Raw genomic sequence first — 24,887 nt, 5'->3', positions numbered from 1 at the left:
GGTAGGCAGCCGTTGATTGCATTGCAAACGGAAATTCATTTAGCCAATAACAACCACTAGCGCATTCGACACGAGCTCCCTCTATACTGGTCGAAGTTTACTTAACATATCAATTATGTAAAGAATACAAAAAGAAGTAATAGAATACGCCCAAAAAGCACCATTTCGGACTAGAAATTTTCTTTGGTGAATACCAACACTTTAAACAACATAAATTTTGTTTCAGAGCAAGGGGCCCAAGTCTAAAGGTTACGCCCCTAAATTTACGCCCCTCTAACATCGAATCCTGGATCTACCCCTGATAACATCAATGAAACACCAATTTATGAATTAGCCAGTATGTAAATGATTGACAAACGCTTAAAATAGCATTTAAGAGACTCGTGTGTAGTCATGCATGAGACAACTAAACGCGTATAAGCAATCGGAACTCCTCGGCTAGTATCAAGATATGGCTATCTCGAAGCTTGCCGGAGATGGCCGAGTTGTTACGATCGGCATATAAGGCCATAAAAAGTGTGGGGTTTTTCACGACATTCTTAAAGATAAATGGGGTAGGTTGGTAGACACAACTGTATTTATTTATTTTTGAGAACCTGGATTTTGTACCAAACCGACGTACATCTCAGGATATTTCACTGTTGTTGAAATATTTAAATATTAAATGGTCAAAAATTAACATTATCACTCAAATAAATGCACATTTTTTAGGAAACTTCGACAAAAAAATCCACACTAGGTCGGGGGGAAAAATAGGGTCGGTCGGGTTACACCAGTCAATTGTAACCACGCCCCCCAGGTCCGAGGGTATACAGGGGATAGCCGGGGAAATAGGGTCGGTCGCGTTAGTGCAAAAAAAAATTCTTTTGAACACGCCTTATTTTAGCCGCCGAAGTAATAACAATTGACTTATAAGCTTAGAATAAATGTTGCATATGAAACAACGTTTATAACACAGAAGTATGTTGCAATGTTTTGCAACACATTTTGAGGGCTTAAAGCAAGACTGTTTTAGCGCATTCTATTTTCAAACTGCGGGTAACAATCTTCTTGCACTAAGCCCTCGAGTTTTATCACGTCTAGCTGATCTAAAACCAACTTTTTATTTTTACGTCACAGCTTGCGTCGAATAACTATAAATAACTTAATTGTGTAAACATAGACAGAAGTCAGCTAAAACAGTTTCAGTGTGATTACCTTTGAATGGATATACCGCATTCATATGTTCGTTTATAATAATTATATGTTTATCTTACATTACTTACGATAAAGCTAAATTTTGTATGCATGGATGTATGGTGAGACCATATATTTTTGGTATCATTTCAAAGGGCTTTGTTTGCCGATAACTGATTTGTAAAAACAATATATCTAAAATGTTTTTGTTTTTTTTAATCGGGCTATATTTTGAACCATATAGGTCTGTGGTGGCTCTATGAATTTTGATTAACAAGTCAATGTCCTAGTTTAATATAGCAGATTTTTCACAGGAATGTCAATGTTCTGTTTTAACCTTTTTTTACTTGTCTACATGTAAGTTGAAACGCTGAGATTGCGCAATTTAAGCCTGAGCCCAGGAAGTAAATAGGTGCATAATTGGATCTGACATACGGTCAACGCCCTTAAAGTTTAAAGCAACATGCTCACCCAGATAACTTTTTGCACGGAGCGTATATACATGCAAGCGAATGTTACACTGAATGTCAGACTTATATTTGTTATAAATGTTGCGCCATTAGTATAATTTCATTGCGTACGAGGCCGGTAGTCCGTGTGTACGCATTCCACATTCGCAGTCCGCATACGTAAAAACGAACTAGTTGAAGACGCATTCCGCATTCGTAGTCCGCATACGTAAAAACGAACTAGTTGAAGACACATTCCGCATTCGTAGTCCGCATACGTAAAAACGAACTAGTTGAAGACGCATTCCGCATACGTAAGAACGAACTAGTTGAAGACGCATTCCGCATTTCTCTCCGCATACGTAAGAACAAACGAGTTGAAGACGCATTTCGCATTCGCAATCCGCATACGTAAAAACGAACTAGTTGAAGACGCATACCGCATTCGCAGTCCGCATACGTAAAAACGAACTAGTTGAAGACGCATACCGCATTCGCAGTCCGCATACGTAAAAACGAACTAGTTGAAGACGCATACCGCATTCGCAGTCCGCATACGTAAGAACGAACTAGTTGAAGACGCATTCCGCATTCGCAGTCCGCATACGTAAAAACGAACTAGTTGAAGACGCAGTCCGCATTCGCAGTCCGCATACGTAAAAACGAACTAGTTGAAGACGCATTCCGCATTCGCAGTTCGCATACGTAAGAACGAACTAGTTGAAGACGCATTCCGCATTCGCAGTCCGCATACGTAAAAACGAACTAGTTGAAGACGCATTCCGCATTCGCAGTCCGCATACGTAAAAACGAACTAGTTGAAGACGCATTCCGCATTCGCAGTTCGCATACGTAAAAACGAACTAGTTGAAGACGCATTCCGCATTCGCAGTCCGCATACGTAAGAACGAACTAGTTGAAGACGCATTCCGCATTCGCAGTCCGCATACGTAAAAACGAACTAGTTGAAGACGCATTCCGCATTTCTCTCCGCATACGTAAGAACAAACGAGTTGAAGACGCATTCGGCATTCGCGGTCCGCATACGTAAAAACGAACTAGTTGAAGACACATACCGCATTCGCAGTCCGCATACGTAAAAACGAACAAGTTGAAGACACATTCCACATTCGCAGTCCGCATACGTATATAAGAACGAACTAATTTACTATCGTTTAGTCTATTCCATATACACGCATTCAGCATTCGTCGTAAAATCTATTTTATGTGCACGCATGTCGCATTCGTAGTCCGCATATACGTAAGAACGAACTAGTTGACTAATGTAAAGTCTATTTCATGCGCACGCATTCCGCATCCGTATTCCGCATACGTTATAAAGAACTAGATGGCTATCTTCAAGTCTATTCCATGTGCACGCATTCCGAAATCGCAGTCCGCATACTTTAAAACGAACAAGTTCAATATCGTTCAGTCTATTCCATGTGACCGCATTCTGCATTCTCTGTTTTGCATACGTAAGACGTCTATTTTTTAAGTGTGGTTGCGGATGCGGACTACGCATGCCGACAGCGTGCACATGGAATAATGGCCCCTATTTTTTCTCAAATAGTTTATCACAATAACAATCATTAAGATAATTTTCTTTTGAAGTCCAAAAGCTCTTACGATTGTAAATATTACGCAAATAATACCAAAACAAAAAGAAACGATCATATATTAATCCTATTATAAGAAATTTGGACCCGGTCGATAAAAAAAACAGCTGCTTCAGTAGGTTAAAGAGTTAGCTGTGTTAGTAGGTCAGTGGCACAGTCACGTTCGCACAAATCAGAGATTGTTCATAACGACCTTAACGGGGTATGTAATTCATGGTTTACTTATATTTCACACCAATGTTATAATTTAGACCGAATCAAAGCTATATTATTAACAAAAGGATTTCTTGAATCGCTTATAAACACGGATGACTCTTTCAGGTAAGTTTTTTTATCAGTTAATTGATATAAAAACATGAACAATTATGTATAAATTTGGTCAATTAAGTGCAAAAATATATATAAACGGTTTCACATGACCTATTTAATAATAAAAGTGGAGTCATGTTTGCACTGTTTATTCTTTATTCTTATTCAAATGAAATGTTTTTTTTTTTGTTTTTAGTAATTAAGTTTAAGTAATAAACGACATGTTAATAATTATGTGCTCTACATTTTCCCTTTTTCATGTTTAATAGATATTAAATCATTCTAGCACATATTTTACTGGGATGCTCGGCACGAAATCGAAGGTGGTCTTTTTTGTTAGTACTATTTCATACGTACAATGCGTTCAACAGTTAAATTTAAACGCACCAGTAAACACTATCGTTTTAAGAACTATGTCATAATAATGTTAATTTATATCCGGAATGTCGGTATTAGTGTCTATATATTTCATACTGTAAATAATGTAGATATATTCAGTAAAACCACATTCAATCTATATATTTACATATTTGGTAGTATCCATTACAAGTTGTTGCAAGAATGTCATATACGTACATTAACACAATTTATGTAAACAATGAACTATTTATTATAATGTGAAGTAAAGTGTCAAGATTTTTTGTTCATGTGATAAAATTATTCTGCCAATAAGTAGCCTTTTAATGCATGTTTAAAGGCTGGTAGCTTATCTTGACATTTAATGTATGTAGGAAGATAATTCCAAATTTTCATTGCTTTATAGGCAAATGTATTTTGACATAGTTTGTTCTAGGTTTTACAACAAAAAGATCCTTGTTTTCTGAAGAACGCAAGTTATAGTGCTCATTTTTGGCAAATGTTAACAATTCTGTGAAGTACGAAGGAGTCAAACATTTCATGCTTTTGAAAACAAGTAATGAAAGATGATAATAGCACCTGTCTTCAAAAGATAGCAAACCTGACTGTTTGAACATGTTTCCACAGTGGCTTGTTCCCGACTTCGTTATTAGCTTAATCGCTCTTTTCTGAATATTAGTGATTTTTGTGGTATCTGAGGAATGTGTAAGTCCCCAGACACTACAACAGTACTCCATGTTTGACATGATATATGCATTATAATACAATGATTTCATCTCGTCTGTTAAATAATATGCTATTCTTCTTAGAAGTGCCAATTTTGAATTAAGCATATTTACTACAGTCTTAACATGTGTATGCCATGACAATGTCTGATCAACATGCACCCCGAGGACCTTTTGACATTTCACGTTTTCTATTGACAATCCATCTATTGATAGTTCAAGTTGCAATGCATGTTTTGCCTTATAATTAGTACATAGAATCATACATTTGGTTTTTGATGGATGGATGGATTGACATATTATTTGTCTTACACCAACAGTTCACACTATTAAGACTTTTTTGTAGATCTGATGGTGTGTGGTATCCACGACGGATAAGAGAGTTTCCTGTGGGTTCTCCGGATTCTTCCACAAGATAAACCTCACACTCGCGTAATATCGCGTTTACGAGAGGGAATTATTATTTTTATAACTTACGGGGCTAGAAGGTGACCCGATGTGGGATATAAGGGGCGCAGGAAACCATATCAGGAGAAGGCGAAGCTCGAACCCGAATATGGGTTTCTGCGCCCCGTATACTAGTATCCCATATTGCGTCACCTACTAATCGGTAATCCTGTAACGTATATATCACGTCGACAACCTGTTTAAGTGTTTAAGTATTGCATTTATTCATCGGAATCGGAAAAGAGACGTCATTTTGGTACTGTATAAATTTGTGGACCCAATGTAGAAAAATATGGGGTCACCGCGTGACCAGTCCTTGACCAATGGCGTTGCGTCATTTATGTTGGAGCCGTGAAATTATAATGTTGAACAATGTACTATAAACTTGTTCCATAGTCGTTGTTAAATCAATAAGTTTAAACGTGAACTTTACAACAACCATGTAATGTCCTTCATGCAATGCAGCGATGCCGATTTTCAGCTAATTTCCTCTTTTTTGCCGCAAAACTGTGTGATGGGGAAACTCTTTGTTTTATAAATTAGCATTGACATCCCTGGTTATGGTTTATTTTCGTTTCATTTTCAACTACAGTAAAAAATATCGCTATGTCGAAGTCGTTGGGTCCACTGAAAACACTTCGAGATAACGAACATTCGATATAACCGATATACAAAAAAGGGAAACTTAACCGAAAAAATAGAGATTTTTTTTCGACATGACCAGCATATCAAGATATCGGATTTCGACAGAACGAGTTTCGACTAGATTACTTATAAACAGATACACAGTATTTATTTAATACTGGCCACTAGCTGAACCGTGGGTGGGCACCCCGCCCCTCCTCCCTAGAATAGTCCATGTTAACTTACTAACATGTGCCAATTGCATCATTACTTTTATACACCCGAATCTGCTTAAGGACTGTGGGTATGAACATTGTAAAGGACTGATATTCTTATGAAAGCGTGTTGCATCACGCAGGAAATTTATAAAAAAAACAACAACGTTCAAACCTTGTCTTTTAAGTAGTGGCTTGTATATCTTTATTATTTTCAGGGGAAATAGATGGATTCAGTAACGAGCAACTCCATATTTTCTGAGCCTTCCATATTTTTGGTGATACCAACAGTAGTCTCACTTTCAATCCTCTGTCTTCTGCCATTGGCCAGCTGGATAAGGTGGGCGTGGCAATGGTACCACGTCACCATTGTGTCGCGAGAAGAGTTTCCCGACCTGCAACTTCCGCCTGGAACCATGGGATATCCCGTTGTCGGGGAAACGATAGCGTTCTTGAAAAAGGTTCGTCATTGTTTTCCCCATTGTTTAAATGACACTCTTATTCAAAATCAATACATACACATGTATAATAAACATAAATTTTGAGTGATAAACCGTTAACTTCTTATTAATTAATTCATTTATGGAAAATGTTTATAACTGATAACAAGAATGTAACCGTGTAATGAATGGCTTAAAACGCATTTTTTTAATAATTGGTGAGTGCTAAAAAATTTAGTGCGATCTACTTTTGTCTCATACGGTAGAACAACCATTTTTTTCTCCATCCATCTTTCAAATTTAAATCAGAAACCTTCATGAGAACCATTGTGTTCTACATTGTTCATCCTTTTTGATATATTAAAACAATTGTATTCACCTTGGTAAATCTAATTTTGGGAGTAAGAGTGTATCTTTAATAGATTCATTTTGTATTCAAGATATAATAGTTTATTAAATAAGACGCATAAGAATGAAGTTTCTGGTCACTTGACACCGCAAATGTTACATGTAACCGCAGCGGAGAAAGCCAAACAAAATGGAAAATTGAGAGATGGGTATTTAATTACTTTAAACTTTTTTATGTTTACAACGATTGTGAAGAAAGTTATATTAACTTTAACTGTGTCACTCACGTTGGCACGATGCTGCACGAGAGTGTGGTCTTGTGTTGTTGGGGAAACCGGAGAACCCGGAATCCCACTTGTACGGTTTGGCGACCAACTCACATGCACTCAGGCCGGGAACCAAACCTGGGCCGCCATGGTGAGAAACGAGTATTAAATTAAACAAGAGAAGCAATTTATGGATAGGTTTTTATAGCAGGTCATTTAACAAAAAGTTATATGGTTAGACAAGAGTTAGATTTAAATGCTGGATAGTTACTGACACAAGAGGAAGATATAATGAATGCTGTATAGATTATCAAACAAATGTTTGATATTTAAATAAGCACGAGCTTAATATCAATGCTAGATAGTTCATCAAATAAATGTATGATATTTAACCAAACAAGATGTAATTATCAATGCTTGATAGTTAATCAAACAAATGTTTGATATTAAACTCAGCAATGGGAAAACTTCAAGTTTTGATAGCCAATCAAACAAATGCTTGATATTTAACCAAGCAATAGGTGAATATCAATGCTGGATTGTTAATTAAATAAATTCTTGATATTTAACCCAACAAGATTTAAATATCAATGCTGGATAGTTCATCAAATAAATGTATGATATTTAACCAAGCAATAGGTGAATATCAATGCTTGATATTTTACCAAGCAAGATTTAAATATCAATGCTGGATTGTAAATCAAACAAATTTTTGATATTTTTCCAAACAAGATTTAAATATCAATGCTGGATTGTTAATCAAACACATGCTTGATTTTTTACCAAGCAAGAGTTTAATATCAATGCTGGATAGTTCATCAAATAAATATTTGATATTTAACCAAGCAAGATGTAAATATCAATGCCTAATAGTTAATCAAACAAATGCATGATCTCTAACCACTAACCAAGAAATAGGTAAACTTCAAGTTTTGATAGTTAATCAAACATATGCTTGGTATTTGACCAAGCAATAGGTGGATATCAATGCTTGATATTTTACCAAGCAAGGGGTTAATATCAATGTTGAATCAAATAAATGTTTGATGGTTTTAGTTAATCAACAATAGATTGATATAAATACTGGAGTGTTGATCAACGATTAGTTGAAATAAATGCTGGATAGACAATCAACAATAGATTGATATAAATACTGGATTGTTCATCAACGATTAGTTGAAATAAATGCTGGATAGACAATCAACGAGAGGTTGATTTAAAAAAATATTAAAAATACTGGATGATTGATCAACATTAAATTTATATAAATGCTTGATAGATAATCAACGAGAGGTTCATATAAATACTGGATAGTTGATCAACGATAAATTGATATAAATGCTGAATAGATAATCAACGAGAGGTTGATATAAATACTGGATAGATAATCAACGAGAGGTTGATATAAATACTGGATAGATAATCAACGAGAGGTTGATATAAATACTGGATAGATAATCAACGAGAGGTTCATATAAATACTGGATAGATAATCAACGAGAGGTTCATATAAATGCTGGATAGTTAATCAACGAGAGGTTGATATAAACGCTGGATATTTAATGAACGAGAGGTTGATATCAATGCTGGATAGTTAATGAACGAGAGGTTGATATAAATTCTTGATAGTTAATGAACGAGAGGTTGATATAAATGCCGGATAGTTAATCAACGAGAGGTTGATATAACTGCTGGATAGTTAATGAACGAGAGATTGATATAAATGCTGGATAGTTAATGAACGAGAGGTTGATATAAATGCTGGATAGTTAATGAACGAGAGGTTGATATAAATTCTGGATAGTTGATCAACGAGAGGTTGATATAAATGCTGGATAGTTAATCAACGAAAGGTTGATATGAATGCTGGATAGTTAATGAACGAGAGATTGATATCAATGCTGGATAGTTAATGAACGAGAGGTTGATATAAATGCTGGATAGTTAATGAACGAGAGGTTGATATAAATGCTGGAAAGTTAATGAACGAGAGGTTGATATAAATGCTGAAGAGTTAATCAACGAAAGGTTGATATGAATGCTGGATAGTTAATCAACGGGAGATTGATATCAATGCTGGATAGTTAATGAACGAGAGGTTGATATAAATGCTGGATAGTTAATGAACGAGAGGTTGATATAAATGCTGGGTAGTTAACGAACGAGAGGTTGATATGAATGCTGGATAGTTAATCAACGGGAGATTGATATAAATACGGGATCGTTAATCAACGGGAGGTTGATATAAATGCTTGATAGTTAATCAACGGGAGATTGATATCAATGCTAGATTGTTAACCAACGAGAGGTTCATATAAATGCTGGATAGTTAATCAACGAGAGGTTGATATAAACGCTGGATATTTAATGAACGAGAGGTTGATATCAATGCTGGATAGTTAATGAACGAGAGGTTGATATAAATTCTTGATAGTTAATGAACGAGAGGTTGATATAAATGCCGGATAGTTAATCAACGAGAGGTTGATATAACTGCTGGATAGTTAATGAACGAGAGATTGATATAAATGCTGGATAGTTAATGAACGAGAGGTTGATATAAATGCTGGATAGTTAATGAACGAGAGGTTGATATAAATTCTGGATAGTTGATCAACGAGAGGTTGATATAAATGCTGGATAGTTAATCAACGAAAGGTTGATATGAATGCTGGATAGTTAATGAACGAGAGATTGATATCAATGCTGGATAGTTAATGAACGAGAGGTTGATATAAATGCTGGATAGTTAATGAACGAGAGGTTGATATAAATGCTGGAAAGTTAATGAACGAGAGGTTGATATAAATGCTGAAGAGTTAATCAACGAAAGGTTGATATGAATGCTGGATAGTTAATCAACGGGAGATTGATATCAATGCTGGATAGTTAATGAACGAGAGGTTGATATAAATGCTGGATAGTTAATGAACGAGAGGTTGATATAAATGCTGGGTAGTTAACGAACGAGAGGTTGATATGAATGCTGGATAGTTAATCAACGGGAGATTGATATAAATACGGGATCGTTAATCAACGGGAGGTTGATATAAATGCTTGATAGTTAATCAACGGGAGATTGATATCAATGCTAGATTGTTAACCAACGAGAGGTTGATATGAATACAGGATATTTAATCAACGGGAGGTTGATATAAATACTGGATATTTAATCAACGGGAGGTTGATATAAATACGGGATATTTAATCAACGGGAGGTTGATATAAATACGGGATATTTAATCAACGGGAGGTTGATATAAATGCTGGATAGTTAATCAACGATAAATTGATATACATGTTTGATAGTTTATGGATAGTTAATCAACGAGAGGTTGATATAAACGCTGGATCGATAATGATATAGTTTTCGGATACGTAATCAGACAAGTACTGGATGGTTAATCAAACACGAGGAAGATAGGAACAATAGATAGTCAAAATGAGTAAGATTATATGTTCATGTTTTAAAGTTGATCAAACCCATTCTCATTCGTCAGAGGATTGACTACGATAAATTTATTCGTACGCATAGCAGTGTCGCTCTAGTTTACGATTATTACAAAACCTTAATTAAAGCTGTTTTCAAAGATCGACCGTTTTGACAACTTTTTTGTCTTGGAATTACCCAATATTTGCGTAAATGCATGAAAACCATTGATATTAAAGACGGTTGACAAAAATCACATCGCAGGTTTCCATAATTATTTTCAAAAATTGATGTTTTATGCCGAAAAACTCATTTTTCAAAAGCTTTTGTTTCACCTTCAGTCACTAAACATTTCGTAATTACATATGAAAAAGTTCGATCTGATATTTTGTCAGGGGTCTTAAACCACTGTTTTTCAGATATTTACGCGAAATTGGCTCATTCCAAGACAAAGAAGTTGTCAAAACGGTCTCTCCGTGAGAGTGCAGCTATAACAGCTAATTGGACAAGTTATAAATGGTGGATAATTATTCAAATAAAAGGTGGATAAAACCATGGATAGTTTATAGAAATGAGTTAGATATATATGTATTAAATAAAATATATTTTTAGTTGATCAAACAAAGGTCTTATTGCTAATTTGACAAGGTATATATGCTGGCAGGGCTTTTTCTATAGTACCCACGGGTCTGACTATCGGCCCCATTCCCAAAGCAAAATATATGATATGTTCCCAATCTTCAGAAAAAATCCCAATCAAAAGTAAAAACAAATAAATATTTCTTTATGAAAGTCTTGTACTGGTTCATTCAACATCCTAATAAATTATGTGATGTGAAGTTTATGAGATAATTTAATTCAGAAATCATTAATTTTCATCACTTTCAGAGATCAGTATGAAATATTATCTGTCATTATTTATTGCAATAAATGTTAACTACCCAAGGATTAGCCATTTTGAGTCTTTTGAAAGGGAAAAGAAACCAATATTTAATATTTTCCTCATTCGCAGGAGACTTGTTCTTTTAACTGTAAAATTTCCCAATTTCGGCAAAATGTCAAGGGTCGTTTTCCCAAAATGGGCAGAAAAAGCCCTGGCTGGATAATAAATCAAACAATAGGTCGATATAAAAGCTGGATAGTAATTCAAACAAGTATTGTAAATGTACTTGGGCAATACGTCAATGCTGGATAGTTAAGCAATATATAAATGCCGGGTTATGAACCAACTAACCAAGGCTAACCAAACAAGTTGTAAATGCTGGATAGGCTGAATGGCTAACCAAACAAGTTGTAAATGCTGGATAGGCTGAATGGCTAAGCAAACACGATATAAATGCTGGATAGGCTGAATGGCTAACCAAACACGATATAAATGTTGGATAGGCTGAATGGCTAACCAAACAAGTTGTAAATGCTGGATAGGCTGAATGGCTAACCAAACAAGATATAAATGCTGGATAGGCTGAATTGCTAAGCAAACACGATATAAATGCTGGATTGGCTGAATGGCTAACCAAACGAGTTGTAAATGCTGGATAGGCTGAATGGCTAACCAAACACGATATAAATGCTGGATAGGCTGAATGGCTAACCAAACACGATATAAATGCTGGATAGACTGAATGGCTAACCAAACAACATATAAATGCTGGATAGACTGAATGGCTAAGCAGACACGATTTAAAAGCTGGATAGACTGAATGGCTAACCAAACAAGATATAAATGCTGGATAGGCTGAATGGCTAAGCAGACATGATTTAAATGCTGGTTAGGCTGAATGGCTAACCAAACACGATATAAATGCTGGATAGGCTGAATGACTAAGCAAACAAGATATAAATGCTGGATAGGAAATCAATCAAATTCACTCGATATGTTATAAACAAGATATAAATGCTACATAAAGTTAACCAAGCAAGATATAAATGCTACATATAGTTAATCAAGCAAGATTTGAAAGATGGATAGTAAAATAACCAAGAGTAAACTATATATGTTGGATAGTTAATCAAGCAAGTGGTAGACAATCATTCTGGGTAGTTAAGCAAATACGTGATGTATGTGCTGTATATTCAAGCAAATCGTACATTTGATGTAAATACAATCAAAACTCGCTATGTAGAAGTCGTTGAGACCACGGTAAATACTTCGTGATAACGAAAATTCGATAAAACCGAAATACAAAACGTGTATAACTAAACCGAACGCATTCGAAAGTGGTTCGATATAACCAGAATTTCGAGACAACAGAGCTCGACATAGCGAGTTTGGACGATACTGGAAAAAATGCTTAAAAAATAGATGCTACAAAATTATTTCAGGGCTCCCAGTTCTATAAAGAGAAGATGGAGCAGTATGGCCATGTTTACAAAACACACCTGCTCGGGCGTCCGACAATCCGGGCCATGGGCGCTGACAACGTGAAAAAGATCCTCATGGGCGAGAACACATTGGTGACGTCACACTGGCCGACAAGTGTCCGCCTATTGCTTGGCAGTGGGTCCATATCACAGTCTTCTGGTCACGTTCATAAAGTTCGCAGGAAACATATGATGCATGCCTTCAGGTTGGTACGTGTTTACACTCAAACCTAGTCGTAAGGCCACCTGTTTTTTTAACAGCCACCTGTATTATCCGGCCGCTCAAAATTCTTACGTTTTACTATTCAAAGTACATTAATTAAGCGGCCAACTATCTAACGCGGTCTCAGTCAATAGACTTTGATCCTATGAGGCCAGAAAATAATTTACGGCCACTATATCTTTAGTCCACGGGCAGTGTCGCACTTGAGGGGTATATTTTACTATTCCGGTGTGTGTGTGGAGGGGGGGATACCAGAATGTATCTCAAAATATTTATAGGGCCAGACCTTTGGAAAAAACCTTACCAGATCTTTATTGCATTTCAGTCGATGTACGCTTGACGATATGACCAACGTTATTCAGAATTGCGTCACTTCCTGTATGCACGAGTGGCCCGCGGCGGGTCGCATGTACGCTTACCCGGAGTGCAAACGTCTGGCGTTCACGGCCGCCGCACGTGCGCTCCTCGGAATTGAACCCCACCATTTTGAGCAGTCGCAGATGCACGAGACCTTCTGTGAATTTCTGAAGAATCTTATGACCATTCCGTACAACATTCCAGGGTTTGGTTTTAGAAAGGTGAACATTCTGCTCATATTCATTAAAAGCAATCGTAACAACTCGGTCATCTCCGACAAATTTCGAGATGATGTTCGGTAATGACCAAGGTGTTCCGATTGAAAATTAAGGAAAAAAATGATTTGTATCTGTAATTCACATGTACATTTCCGATGCAATTTAAAGGCGCACGATATAGGTTGGCGCACTCGCTTCTCACCTAGGCGACCCGGGTTCGATTCCCGGCTTGGGCGCATGTGAGTTCGGTATTTGGTCTCCAAGCCGGACAAGTGGGCCACACTCTCGCGTAAAATCGTGCCAACGAGAGCGGTTAATATAATGTTGTAATAACTTGTTTCACAATCGTTGTAAAATAAATATGTTTAAACTAGGGATGCAAACGAATGGCAAAATTGATATTCGAATATTCGGTAATTCTTTCGATCGAATATTCGAATATTCGAATACCAAAATGAACCTTTAAGAATTGTAGTAAACTAGTATTCACTAACGTAATAGCCGGGGCCCTGTTACCCTTCTGTGTCGTATACGGTACACGCGACGGACCCTTATTGTTCCACAAATTAGCCTCTGAATTTCCCTATTTTCAAGATATATATCCCAAGAAAAAGCGATATATCTTTAGAAAAAAACCCGAATTATACCAATTCCTCTGCGTTCATTTTTGTAAACAATGCAAAATAAGATCAGGTAATTGCGTATTTTCCCGGATTTGCATCCTCGTTCTGGGATTGATGTTTACGAACTATAATTATAGAGAACGACACCATGGCAAAACGTCGATTTTGACTCATGTATTGTACAACAATACAGGACATATATCCTTAAACGTTAAACCATACAGTTAATTTGTACGCAAGAGCGATATATCGAAAACCTGGAAAACAGTTTAAAGCACATAACTAGCACATGTCCTTCTTATCATCAAGGTGATTTTAGCAATATCGCCAAGCTTGATTAGCAGTGAAGACAACACATTGGTATAAAGGCCGATCTCTTAAACCCTAATTGGCATGGCCATTTAAATGTACCCAAAATAATTAGAATGTGTTTGATGTCACTTGTTTAACAACCAGTAAATGTAAAATTACGGGGACTGTTTATAGTTCCCGGCGATATATCCGATATGACGCGTGTATAGTGTCATCAAGTTCACACCTCTGGCATTAGGGGTCCATCGTTGTAAAAACAAGACAGACGAAGATGACAGTTGTAGGCAAAAAGTTAATTAATTTATTAATTCAACAAAAACATCGAATATTCGAATACCTATTTTGACATTCGAATACCAAACGTTCGATCGAATATTCGAATATTCGAATATTCGTTTGCATCCCTAGTTTAAACTAACTAGGTTCAGATAAAAAAATATAAGCGATATTTTGGCGCTTTTTAGATAATTTTCTTAAGATTAAATACAAAATGTAAACTAAGAAATATCATTAAACAGTGCTCAAGCTAACTCTAAATAGCAGGATGGGGCACCCTGCTGCCCTTTTCCAGCACCCTGCTGCCCTTTTCCAGCACCCTGATGCATTTTTACTACATCCTTCTGTGCCCTTTTGTTTGATAGGGTCAATTTTCAAACATGATTATAAAAATAATAAATATACATAATTTTGACACTAAAGTAAAGATAACAGCTCAGGTATTCATAACAAACAATAAGTATTAAAAGCAGTTACAACACATACAAAACATACAAAATAAAAAATTGAACATTGGCCCTTGCAAGTGCCCCAAAAGATCAGATCGCAGATGTTCATATTTCCATTCCAAATTTAATGTTGGAGCGGAAATATGAAAAACTGCGATCTGATCTTTTGTCGCCAGTCTTTTATCACTGGTTTCCAGATATTCATGCAAAAACTTGCTCGTTCCAAGACAAAAAATAAAACAGTTGTCAAAACGTTCAATCTGTGAGAGTTGCAGCTTTAAGGCTCATTCAATAAGCACCAAATTGCCCTTCCTGACCTAAAAACACCCTGCTCTGTTCAAATCATGCCTGGAGCGCTAAATTATATGATGTACATCAGAATAAGTTCACACTGAATGTATGACATTTGTTCAGTTATGCGGGATATGAACTAATAATGTAGTATAATGTATTAGCCAATTTCAGGACATACTTTAAAATGTTAATATAATCTCCCATCCCCATCCCGAAATAGAATATATTTGCATTGGTTCATTGCATACCCAGTGAATGTTGATATTGTGTATTGCTATTGCAGTGATTTTTTAGGAATTAATTTCACCCCTCTTCCTTTCAAAGTAGGATTATTTTTTTTTCAAATTTGGCTAATTTAATACAAAGTCATGCTAAAATAGCAAATATAATTGCCAATATAAATGATTTACTAATTTACTTTGCATACATTATGCTGTAAAAAAGTTAGTCTCATCAAGATTTTGTTTATTATTTAAGAAATTCATTGCTTTTTAATTTATTCAAAGAATCTGTATTAAATAAATTTGGGAAATAACATGACATTTTGGGCAATTAAAAATTCTTTCGCAAGGGAAAACGGCCTTTAGAAGGCAGTAAATTGTACAAAAAAATCATTGTATTGAAACCTTATTTTGAAATGTTGGTGTTTGCGTTCATATCTCCGCCAGAGGTATCGGCAAACGGATGACGATTAAATAAATAAAAAAGTTTTAACTTTAAAATGCATCAAAACTGAAAAAAATCAACAGTAATCTTTGCATAAACCTGTTTTATGCGTCTTTAAAGCTGCACTCTCATAGATTTACCATGTTTACAACTTTTTTTTTTAATTTTTTGTTTGGGGATGAGCATTTTTTGCGTAAATATTTGCAATCCAGTGATAAAAGACTGCTGACAAAAGATAGCATCATAGATTTTCATATTTCCGTTCCAAAATTAATGTTTATTGACTTAAACCGTTACTAACAGTTAAAGAAAAATGCATAAAACATCATTTTTAGAACTTCAATATAAAAATCTGCGATATTTTTCTTGTCAGCAGTCTTAAATGACTAGTTTACATGCATTTTCAAATTGGGCCGTTCAACCACAAAACTTGTCAAATCCTGACTGACTGGAACACTGGTTATATCATTAATATTAGAATAAGTTCACAGTGAATGTATGGCATTTGTTCAGCTATGCGGGCGATGAACTATTAATGTATGTAAAGTACATTTCAAAATGTAATCATGTATCTTTATCCCGAAATAGAACTATTGCAGTGGTTCATTGAGTAATCAGTAAATGTAGAATATTGTGCTTCGCTTTTGAAAACCTATTCTGGAAATGTAAGTGTTTACGCATTCGGAACTCCTCGGCAATTTTTATCGAAAACAACCTCGGATGCATTTGGACGGTTTACATACTCAAAAAGTGGTACGTTTACGTCCGCTGCAAGTAGATCGCGTAGTAATTTTATTTTAATAGCAGTTAAACTTTATGACTTTACTGTTGGGAATCTTAATAATGTTTGCAATAATACACTTCACTGGCAATCAATTTAAACTAAGATCAATAAATACAACTCTAAAACACTGCATTTAATTAATGATATAATTAAAAAAAGTTACGAACTACTTCAACTGATGAACCGCCATACATGCGTACGATGTTGACGTACATTAGCGTAACCGACGTTATCGTTATTTTTAACTGTTTTAACTTTACAATGATTATTTGAGGTGTTTGGGCTACAGTTTTCATAATAAAGCTGAAATGTCTTTCGCTCGCCGTTTTTCCCCGGAAGTCTTGAACTGCATATGAATATAAGTACGTCATATATTGTTGACGTCACGTCACCGAGTCTTTTTTTTTGGGGGGGGGGGGCGGAAAAAAATAATTTTATTAATTTTAACAAGCCGTTAGATAATGCACATTGGTAAATTATGTTAAATCTTACTTGATGTTTTTTGTGATATTTTTGATTGTTATATGTGGAATAAAATTTATACTTATGAATAAACATACATACAATCGCATTTACTAATAGGGCGATAGTTTTGCCTTTCTTGTCATATAGAAAATAAACAATCGTATTTCTATCACAAATTTCATAAAGCATTGAAGTGTAAAAAATAACAAACTCCCGATGTACGCCAACAACGTACGCAACGTCATATAGAAAGCATCTGACTAAGGCGACCATATAAGAAAAACTTAATCGTTAGTTTGGTTTAAAAAAGTGGGCTTATCAGCGGTTACCGCATACCCGCTGGCTAGTTTAGAGATATTCGCGCCAACACTAAAATATTTGAGCTTATCACCTTATCTGAAACCTTTTTCTGTAGCCAAAGAAATCATTTAGCAAAATAAATTTTACTAGACTTTATAGACATGACGTCAGGTTCCCCGCCTGCAAATAAAACCACCACACATTATAATCTAAATCATTTAGAACACGTGTAAATTCTTAAAGAATAAAAAATGGCTCGCTCTGCTTACTCCAACTTGTTTAATCATATAGAATTACGCAATTGGTTCTAATTAAAGCCCCCTCAAAGTTTGTTTTTTTTGGGGGGGGGGGGGGGGGGGGGCGGTCGGTCGGTTTTCAACTTAGATTTGCCAAAAACACGGTGTCCTGATTATAGCTCATGAAGGGGTCACTGGGTTTAAATTGATTTTTGATACGCATGTGTAACACCGTGAACTATATTTCAAGTTCGACTTTGGTTACAAACCACCAATATTTGACGGTTAAACGGCCGACTGAATAAAATAATATTTGATACACATGTTCAGCACCATAAAATACAGGTCAAATTCGCCTGTGGTTACAAACAACCACATATTGAAGGATTGATAGGCCTTTTTCAACTTATATAATTTTATGTCTAAGACAGGTTCAATGTAGTAATTAGTTATGGTATATTTGGGTGTTAAAACTATGAAATACATGTCAAGTTCGGCTTTGCTTACAATCCACTAATGTTTGGCCCCTTTTCCAAAGATGTTTACCATAATTGTGTCCAGGCGGCGTTTGGGGATATTTGTAACTCCTGTGACAACTTTAGTTATTATTAAGACAGAAGTATTTCATTGATCAGGAGGAATTCGTTCAAACTTAGTTTTGACAAAAATCATTCTTCCGTATGGATGCGGCTCAGTGCGAAAGTACTTAAATCAATTTTCAAACAGGGAGTTTTTTTATTAAACGTTTATGCACCAGTCAATTGTAACCACGCCCCCCTATTCCCAGGTCCGGTGGTATACCGGGGGATGGCCGGGGAAATGGGCCGTGTTTTTACCTTCCAAGTGGCCCCGCAGTGCCGAGTGAATGCGGAGGTTTTGTCTTCGCGCCAACAATAGCGGAGAATGGTCCTTACCTATGGTTCCTGGAGTGCGGGGGCATTTGGCGGGGATTTAACCAACAGTTCGTCCCCAAAGGGCAGGGATTTTACCCGGGCTTGGCTTGACCGAAAGTCAAAGTCCCCGCTATTCCCCGGACCTGGGGCAGCCGTGGTTACAATTGGCTGGTGCATTAGCATAACGCATTCATATTCTATTACCAGGGCATAAAGGCGAAGACACGCCTGCTCAACAACATCCGCGACATCCTACCTGACCTTGAAAAGCGGCCATACACGCCTGTTATGCGCGCCTACTATGACTCTACGCTTGGGTCGGGCACGGAGACGGAAACAGAAATCCTAGAGGGTGTCCTTGACCTGCTGTTTGCGGGGCACGAGACGGTGGCCAGCACCGCCACCAACTGCCTCATGTTCGTCGGGCAGCGACCGGATGTGATGGACAAACTACGAGAGGAGATTGAGAGAACTTTGCCACAGGGCGACGGCTGTTGTCAGACAGCAGACTTGTCGTATGCACGTGTTAACGATATGAAGTATTTAAATTATGTGATAAAGGAAGTACTTCGGGTGTGTCCGCCCGCTGGCGCTGGGTTCCGGAAGGCGCTCAAATCGTTTGAACTTGGGGTAGGCTAGCATGGCAGCTTAATATGTCATCGTTTTGCGCTAATTGTCGGACGTCTTTATCTTTCTTGGCAAACTGTTTTTAAACAAAATAATATCAGTCTAATTAGTATACCTCTTATTTGGAGCGAGGACGAATGGCCAATTGTTTGACATAGTCTAAATGAAGCATCACTTAGTTTTTTTATGTATTTCAAGCTAGTGCACAATAACAAATAGTTTTGTTATGTTTTTCAAATGAGTGCACAAAAGCAAATAGTTTTTTTTCATGTATTTGTAACTAGTGCACAATAGCAAATAGTGTTTTATGTATTTCAAACTTGTGCACAATAGCAAATAGTGTTTTATGTAGTTCAAACAAGTGCATAAAAGCAAATAGTTTTTTATGTATTTCATACTAGCGCACAATAGCAAATGGTAATATGTTGCAAGGGAGATAACCACGCCACCTTAGTAATATCGAGTTTGGGTTAAGTTCCGTCCCTTTTTTCAGGGATACCTGGTACCGAAAGGCTGGACGATAATGTACAGCATCCGAGAGACCCACCACACGTCCCCCGTGTTCGAGGACGCGGCAAGCTTCGAGCCCGACCGCTGGGCGGCGCTCACTCAAACGTCTGACGACGATGGACACGATCTGGCCAAGTTCCACTACCTGCCATTCGGCTACGGTGCTAGAAGCTGTATAGGGAAGATGTACGCTCAGCTCGTGTTAAAAGTGTTCTTGGTAGAACTCGTTCGTGGCTATGACTGGCGACTGGAGAATCCCGGCGCGGAGATGAGGTATATTCCAATACCAGTGGCGGTGGACCATCTTCCAATCACAGTGACGCGGCGGCCGGACATACGCCGCTGCGAACAGTGAACGAAACTATGGGCGGTGTATGCCATCGCTGGGAGGCATATAGTAATCGCACTGTCCGTCAATCCGACGGTTTCATTAGATTGTTTCTCCATATATTTTTAGCAATATAATTCGTGTATCGGTCATTACTTTTTTTAAATGAATGACAATTTACAGAGGTAAAATTCCTTAAGTTTGGACGTTCTGTAGCGCGTAATATTTGATGGTCTCATCAGAAAGATCAATGCCACATTTGGCGGCCAATACTTCACAGTATGGATTTTTAGAGATACTTTTTAAAGCTGCACTCTCACAAATTGAACGTTTTGACAACTTTTTAATTTTTTGTCTTGGAACGAGCCATTTTTTGCGAAAATCCATGGAAACCAATTATTTAAGACTGCTACCTAAAAAATAGATCGCAGATTTTTATATTTAAGTTCAAAAATTGATGTTTTATGCATTTTTCTTAAACCGTAAGTAACGGTTAAAGCCATAAAACATTAAATTTCGAACGGAAATATGAAAATCTGCGATCTAATCTTTAGTCAGCAATCTTATATCATTGGTTTGCAGATATTGTCAAAGACAAAAAAAAGAAAAAAAGTTGTTAAAATGGTAAATCTGCGAGAGTGCAGCTTTAAATATTTTATTTGTTAGTGGGAATTCGGCAGATCTACACCGTATTGTAGGGAACCGTTTGAAGGCGTTTTTACAATAGATGGGTATTTTTATTGCATGCTCTAGACGTTTCCTAGGAATAACTTAGTGATGCACATGGACTGTTTACTATTTTGTGTGATTGTCTGTGATAGTTATAAGAACAACATGTGATTGTGCCGTCAGCCATTTCCATGTTTGTCATTCGTAGCACATCGGCCATTCTCCATCTAATGTATGAACGGTTAACAATGTCAGAAATCTTAACATTTGACTACACTGAAAGAAGATCGCATAGTAATTTTGATGTTAGCAATTTATCTTAATGACTATACTTTTGGGAATCTTAACTATGTATGCAATACTACACCTTTCTGGCAACCAATTGAATATTAGTTAAAGTACACGTTAAACATACAATTAATTAATACTATTATTTCGAAATTGACGAACTATTTTTTGTTTTCGATGGAAAATGGCCGAGAAGTTCCGAATCCATGTAATGTATGAACAAAAGCTCTGGTCGCAAAAATCATAGTTACGAATCACTACGAGTACGGGTACTTGCTTGCTTCTTCTTGTGTACTACGTCATCAATGTATGTGTACAATGAACATATTTCAAACATCATGTACACGAGGGAACGGTTTTATGCGAGTATCAGCGAGTCAACAAGTACACGTATGAAGTGAATGTTCGCCAACTAGTTTGAAACTCAACTTAACTTCTACAGGTATACATTTTTCGCGAATGTTTTCTAATAACAGTTGTTTATTTACTGATTAATTTCTGTACATAGTCGAGATGTTAACCCTAATCCATACCTACAAACAAGACACGTGATAAATTACGTCATAAATGCTACTTCGGAAGGCAATATTTTGTTTAAAATGAAGACTTTAAACAAAGATTACTTTACTATCAATTCATCATATTAAATTAAACACGGCGCAGTCTACGCCGCTTAGATAGCCATGCATTCGGTCTTTAACTAGAGATTGATCAAAAGTCATCACTCGAAACAAAATGTTTCCTTATGACGTAGCATTTGTGACGTAATTTATCACGTGGTATACATACACTTGAGCCAGTAAAAATGACAATCATAACTTGATACAGGGTTTGAAAATAACCTCTTACCCTAACAGTTGGGTCTGCTATTACAAAATTATTCCAAACTGTTCTTATGGTCAGCTCATTGTGGTTGTACTTTTGTCAAATTTTAACGATTTAACCGTTTTCTTGGATTTCTTTGCAAAAAGTAGAATACTCATTTTGGTGTGTTTTTCTGACGAGTTTGTTTTTTTCAAACGGTCGTTTTAGATTCGTTTCAATATGTATAAAAAGGGAATTGAAATATATATGCTTGGTAATTCGCAAAATTGTATATACAATACAATAACATATATGCTTATAGAATGACAACCAAAATTAGACTCAGTCTTCGCTTTTGTTTTATTGTACAGTCATATGCTTAAAGAATGACAAATGATATTAGATTTCATTACTTGTATTAATTTTACCGTCATATGCTTAAAGAATGACAAATGATATTAGATTTCATTACTTGTATTAATTTTACCGTCATATGCTTAAATAATGACAAATGATATTAGATTTCATTACTTGTATTAATTTTACCGTCATATGCTTAAATAATGACAAATGAAATTAGATTTCAGCACTTTTGTTTAATTTTACAGTCATATGCTTAAATAATGACAAACGAAATTAGATTTCAGCACTTTTGTTTAATTTTACAGCCATATGCTTAAAAAATGAAAAACGAAATTAGATTTCAGCACTTTTGTTTCATTTTACAGTCATATGCTTAAAAAATTACAAACGAAATTAGATTTCAGCACTTTTGTTTAATTTTACAGTCACATGCTTACAGATTGACAAACGGAATTAGATTCCTGCACTTTTGTTTAATTTTACAGTCATATGCTTAAAAAATGACAAACGAAATTAGATTTCTGCACTTTTGTTTAATTTTACAGTCACATGCTTACAGATTGGCAAACGGAATTAGATTCCTGCACTTTTGTTTAATTTTACAGTCACATGCTTACAGATTGACAAACGGAATTAGATTCCTGCACTTTTGTTTAATTTTGCAGTCAAATGCTTAAACAATGACAAACGAAATTAGATTTCAGCACTTTTGTTTAATTTTACAGTCACATGCTTACAGATTGACAAACGGAATTAGATTTCTGCACTTTTGTTTAATTTTACCGTCATATGCTTAAAAATGATAAACGATTTTATTAAATAGTATTACTATGATAATACAACATTGTCTACTTTCAATTTGATCACAGGTAAATTAAGAACTGGTGAAACGATTACTAGCGAATTTATGAAATGTTTTTTGCACTACAATTTAAAAATGTTCTGGTGCCAAATATGTTGTAAACAAAAGTTACCAGCTTGTCCAAATGAAAGTGTTAGGTTTCAAAGAGCATTAATTTTTTACTAAATCGACTAAAAAATGGTCATATAGTGTTATAGAACATGATGTTATGAAATTCATTTGCATTTCAATTCTATTGTAAGATAAATGAAATGTGAGTGTTAAATAATGTATTTCGTAACAATTTTTATCCGATAATATTGTATTTAGAAAGACTGTTTTTTTTATATACAGAGATCTCTGACCAGTTTAAAAAGCATATGTTTCTCATGTTTATTACTATGTCTTTGATTTGAATTGTTTTAATCAATACACGTATGTGAGTATTTGTAAACGCATGTATTTTGGTAAATGTTTCCGAACGTCCTGATATTTCTTACATTTTTTTAGGCTGTGGTTGACATAATTATAATTATATTTGAAATCTGTAAAATGTATTTTCCTCCGCTTGTGTATAGTTTATATTCGATGTAACTGAACATCGTTCAAGTACCGGTGACTTATTTTATTTTTTTATTATATAACAATCATATTATTATATTATTAGACTAACCCTGTGATTTCTTTACAATTCATATGCCATTACCATGACATTTTGCATAGTAAAATGTTAACTTTTCTGACGTTTATTTTTTCAAGACTATACACACTTTGGGCGTTTTTGTCGGTACCAAACTAGTTTTAGTTTTGGTTTCAAGGGGTACGGCGATTGTTTTGTTTGAAGTAACAAACGAATGCTTTCGTGGACAGCTTCAACAATATAATGGAGCTTCTGCATGTAGCCATTATTTTTGAATTTCTTCAAAATAATGATACAGTAGATGGCCTGTTTTGACTAAATGGTTGATCAATGTCCGCTATGTTGTTTTTTTCAAAGTGATCTAGTTTTCGGATGAAATGAACCGACGAAACTGCTTCCGGGGGGTGTTTCGATAGTGCCAAAAAACAAAACAGTTTCGATTTTCGTAAGACAAATTATTAAACTGGTTTTCGTTTTACCTGAAACTGTTACAACAAGTACACAGTTCGTGAAACCGATATAAAACCAAAACTAGTTTATACCAACGAAAACGCCCTTTATAAAATAACAAGCATGCACTACGTTGTGTTGTTCAGCACAGACTGAACGGAAGCCCCATACAATACTATGTATATGTGTATCTGGCGAGCAGCGAACCCACGAATCTAGCCCGTTCTACAGAGGGACACTACCGCGCCGCCATTAAAGCCAGTCTGATAAATATCAAATACCAATTACACATATGTCCTTCATTTTTGAAAATTGTCCTTTAATTTCGGAGACAAAGGCCGACTTGCTTAGGCTTTACTTTATTAAGTTTATTCAAGTCGAATACGTTTTGTGCTACATTCGACACACTTCACACTACACAAATAGGTTTTGTGCATCTGTTGGGGATCGAATCTCCAAAAGGCAGACGAAAACACTTCTACGCCCCCTTTTACGCTAGCTA

The 24,887-nt window shown here is 35.9% G+C and overlaps 1 protein-coding gene across 4 annotated transcripts; it reads left to right on the top strand.

The window, feature by feature from the left end:
- The first annotated feature begins 1,119 nt into the window (after positions 1–1,119).
- Positions 1,120–24,028, top strand: LOC128212238 (cytochrome P450 26A1-like). 4 transcript variants are annotated; one of them, XM_052917589.1, is made up of 6 exons: positions 1,120–1,224; positions 6,140–6,382; positions 12,731–12,975; positions 13,318–13,570; positions 19,073–19,495; positions 19,986–24,028. In XM_052917589.1, exons 2-6 carry the CDS (start codon positions 6,149–6,151, stop codon positions 20,355–20,357), a joined length of 1,527 nt encoding a protein of 508 aa, XP_052773549.1. In that variant the 5' UTR covers positions 1,120–1,224; positions 6,140–6,148; the 3' UTR covers positions 20,358–24,028. The 4 variants fall into 4 exon arrangements, with proteins under 4 accessions (XP_052773549.1, XP_052773548.1, XP_052773547.1 ...); XM_052917588.1 differs by having other exon boundaries at positions 1,169–1,298; XM_052917587.1 differs by having other exon boundaries at positions 1,170–3,565.
- The last annotated feature ends 859 nt before the right edge of the window (positions 24,029–24,887 follow it).

Source organism: Mya arenaria, chromosome 12 (genome assembly GCF_026914265.1).
Source record: "Mya arenaria isolate MELC-2E11 chromosome 12, ASM2691426v1".
NCBI lineage: Eukaryota > Metazoa > Mollusca > Bivalvia > Myida > Myidae > Mya > Mya arenaria.
This window is presented reverse-complemented; position numbering and strand designations above follow the sequence as displayed.

Bases quoted from the DNA above. Each gene is read 5' to 3' on its own strand.
- LOC128212238 (XM_052917589.1), top strand. From the start codon at position 6,149: ATGGATTCAGTAACGAGCAACTCCATATTTTCTGAGCCTTCCATATTT. The intron at 13,571-19,072 runs GTGAACATTCTG...TTCTATTACCAG, and splicing joins CAGGGTTTGGTTTTAGAAAG to GGCATAAAGGCGAAGACACG. The intron at 19,496-19,985 runs GTAGGCTAGCAT...CCCTTTTTTCAG, and splicing joins TCAAATCGTTTGAACTTGGG to GGATACCTGGTACCGAAAGG.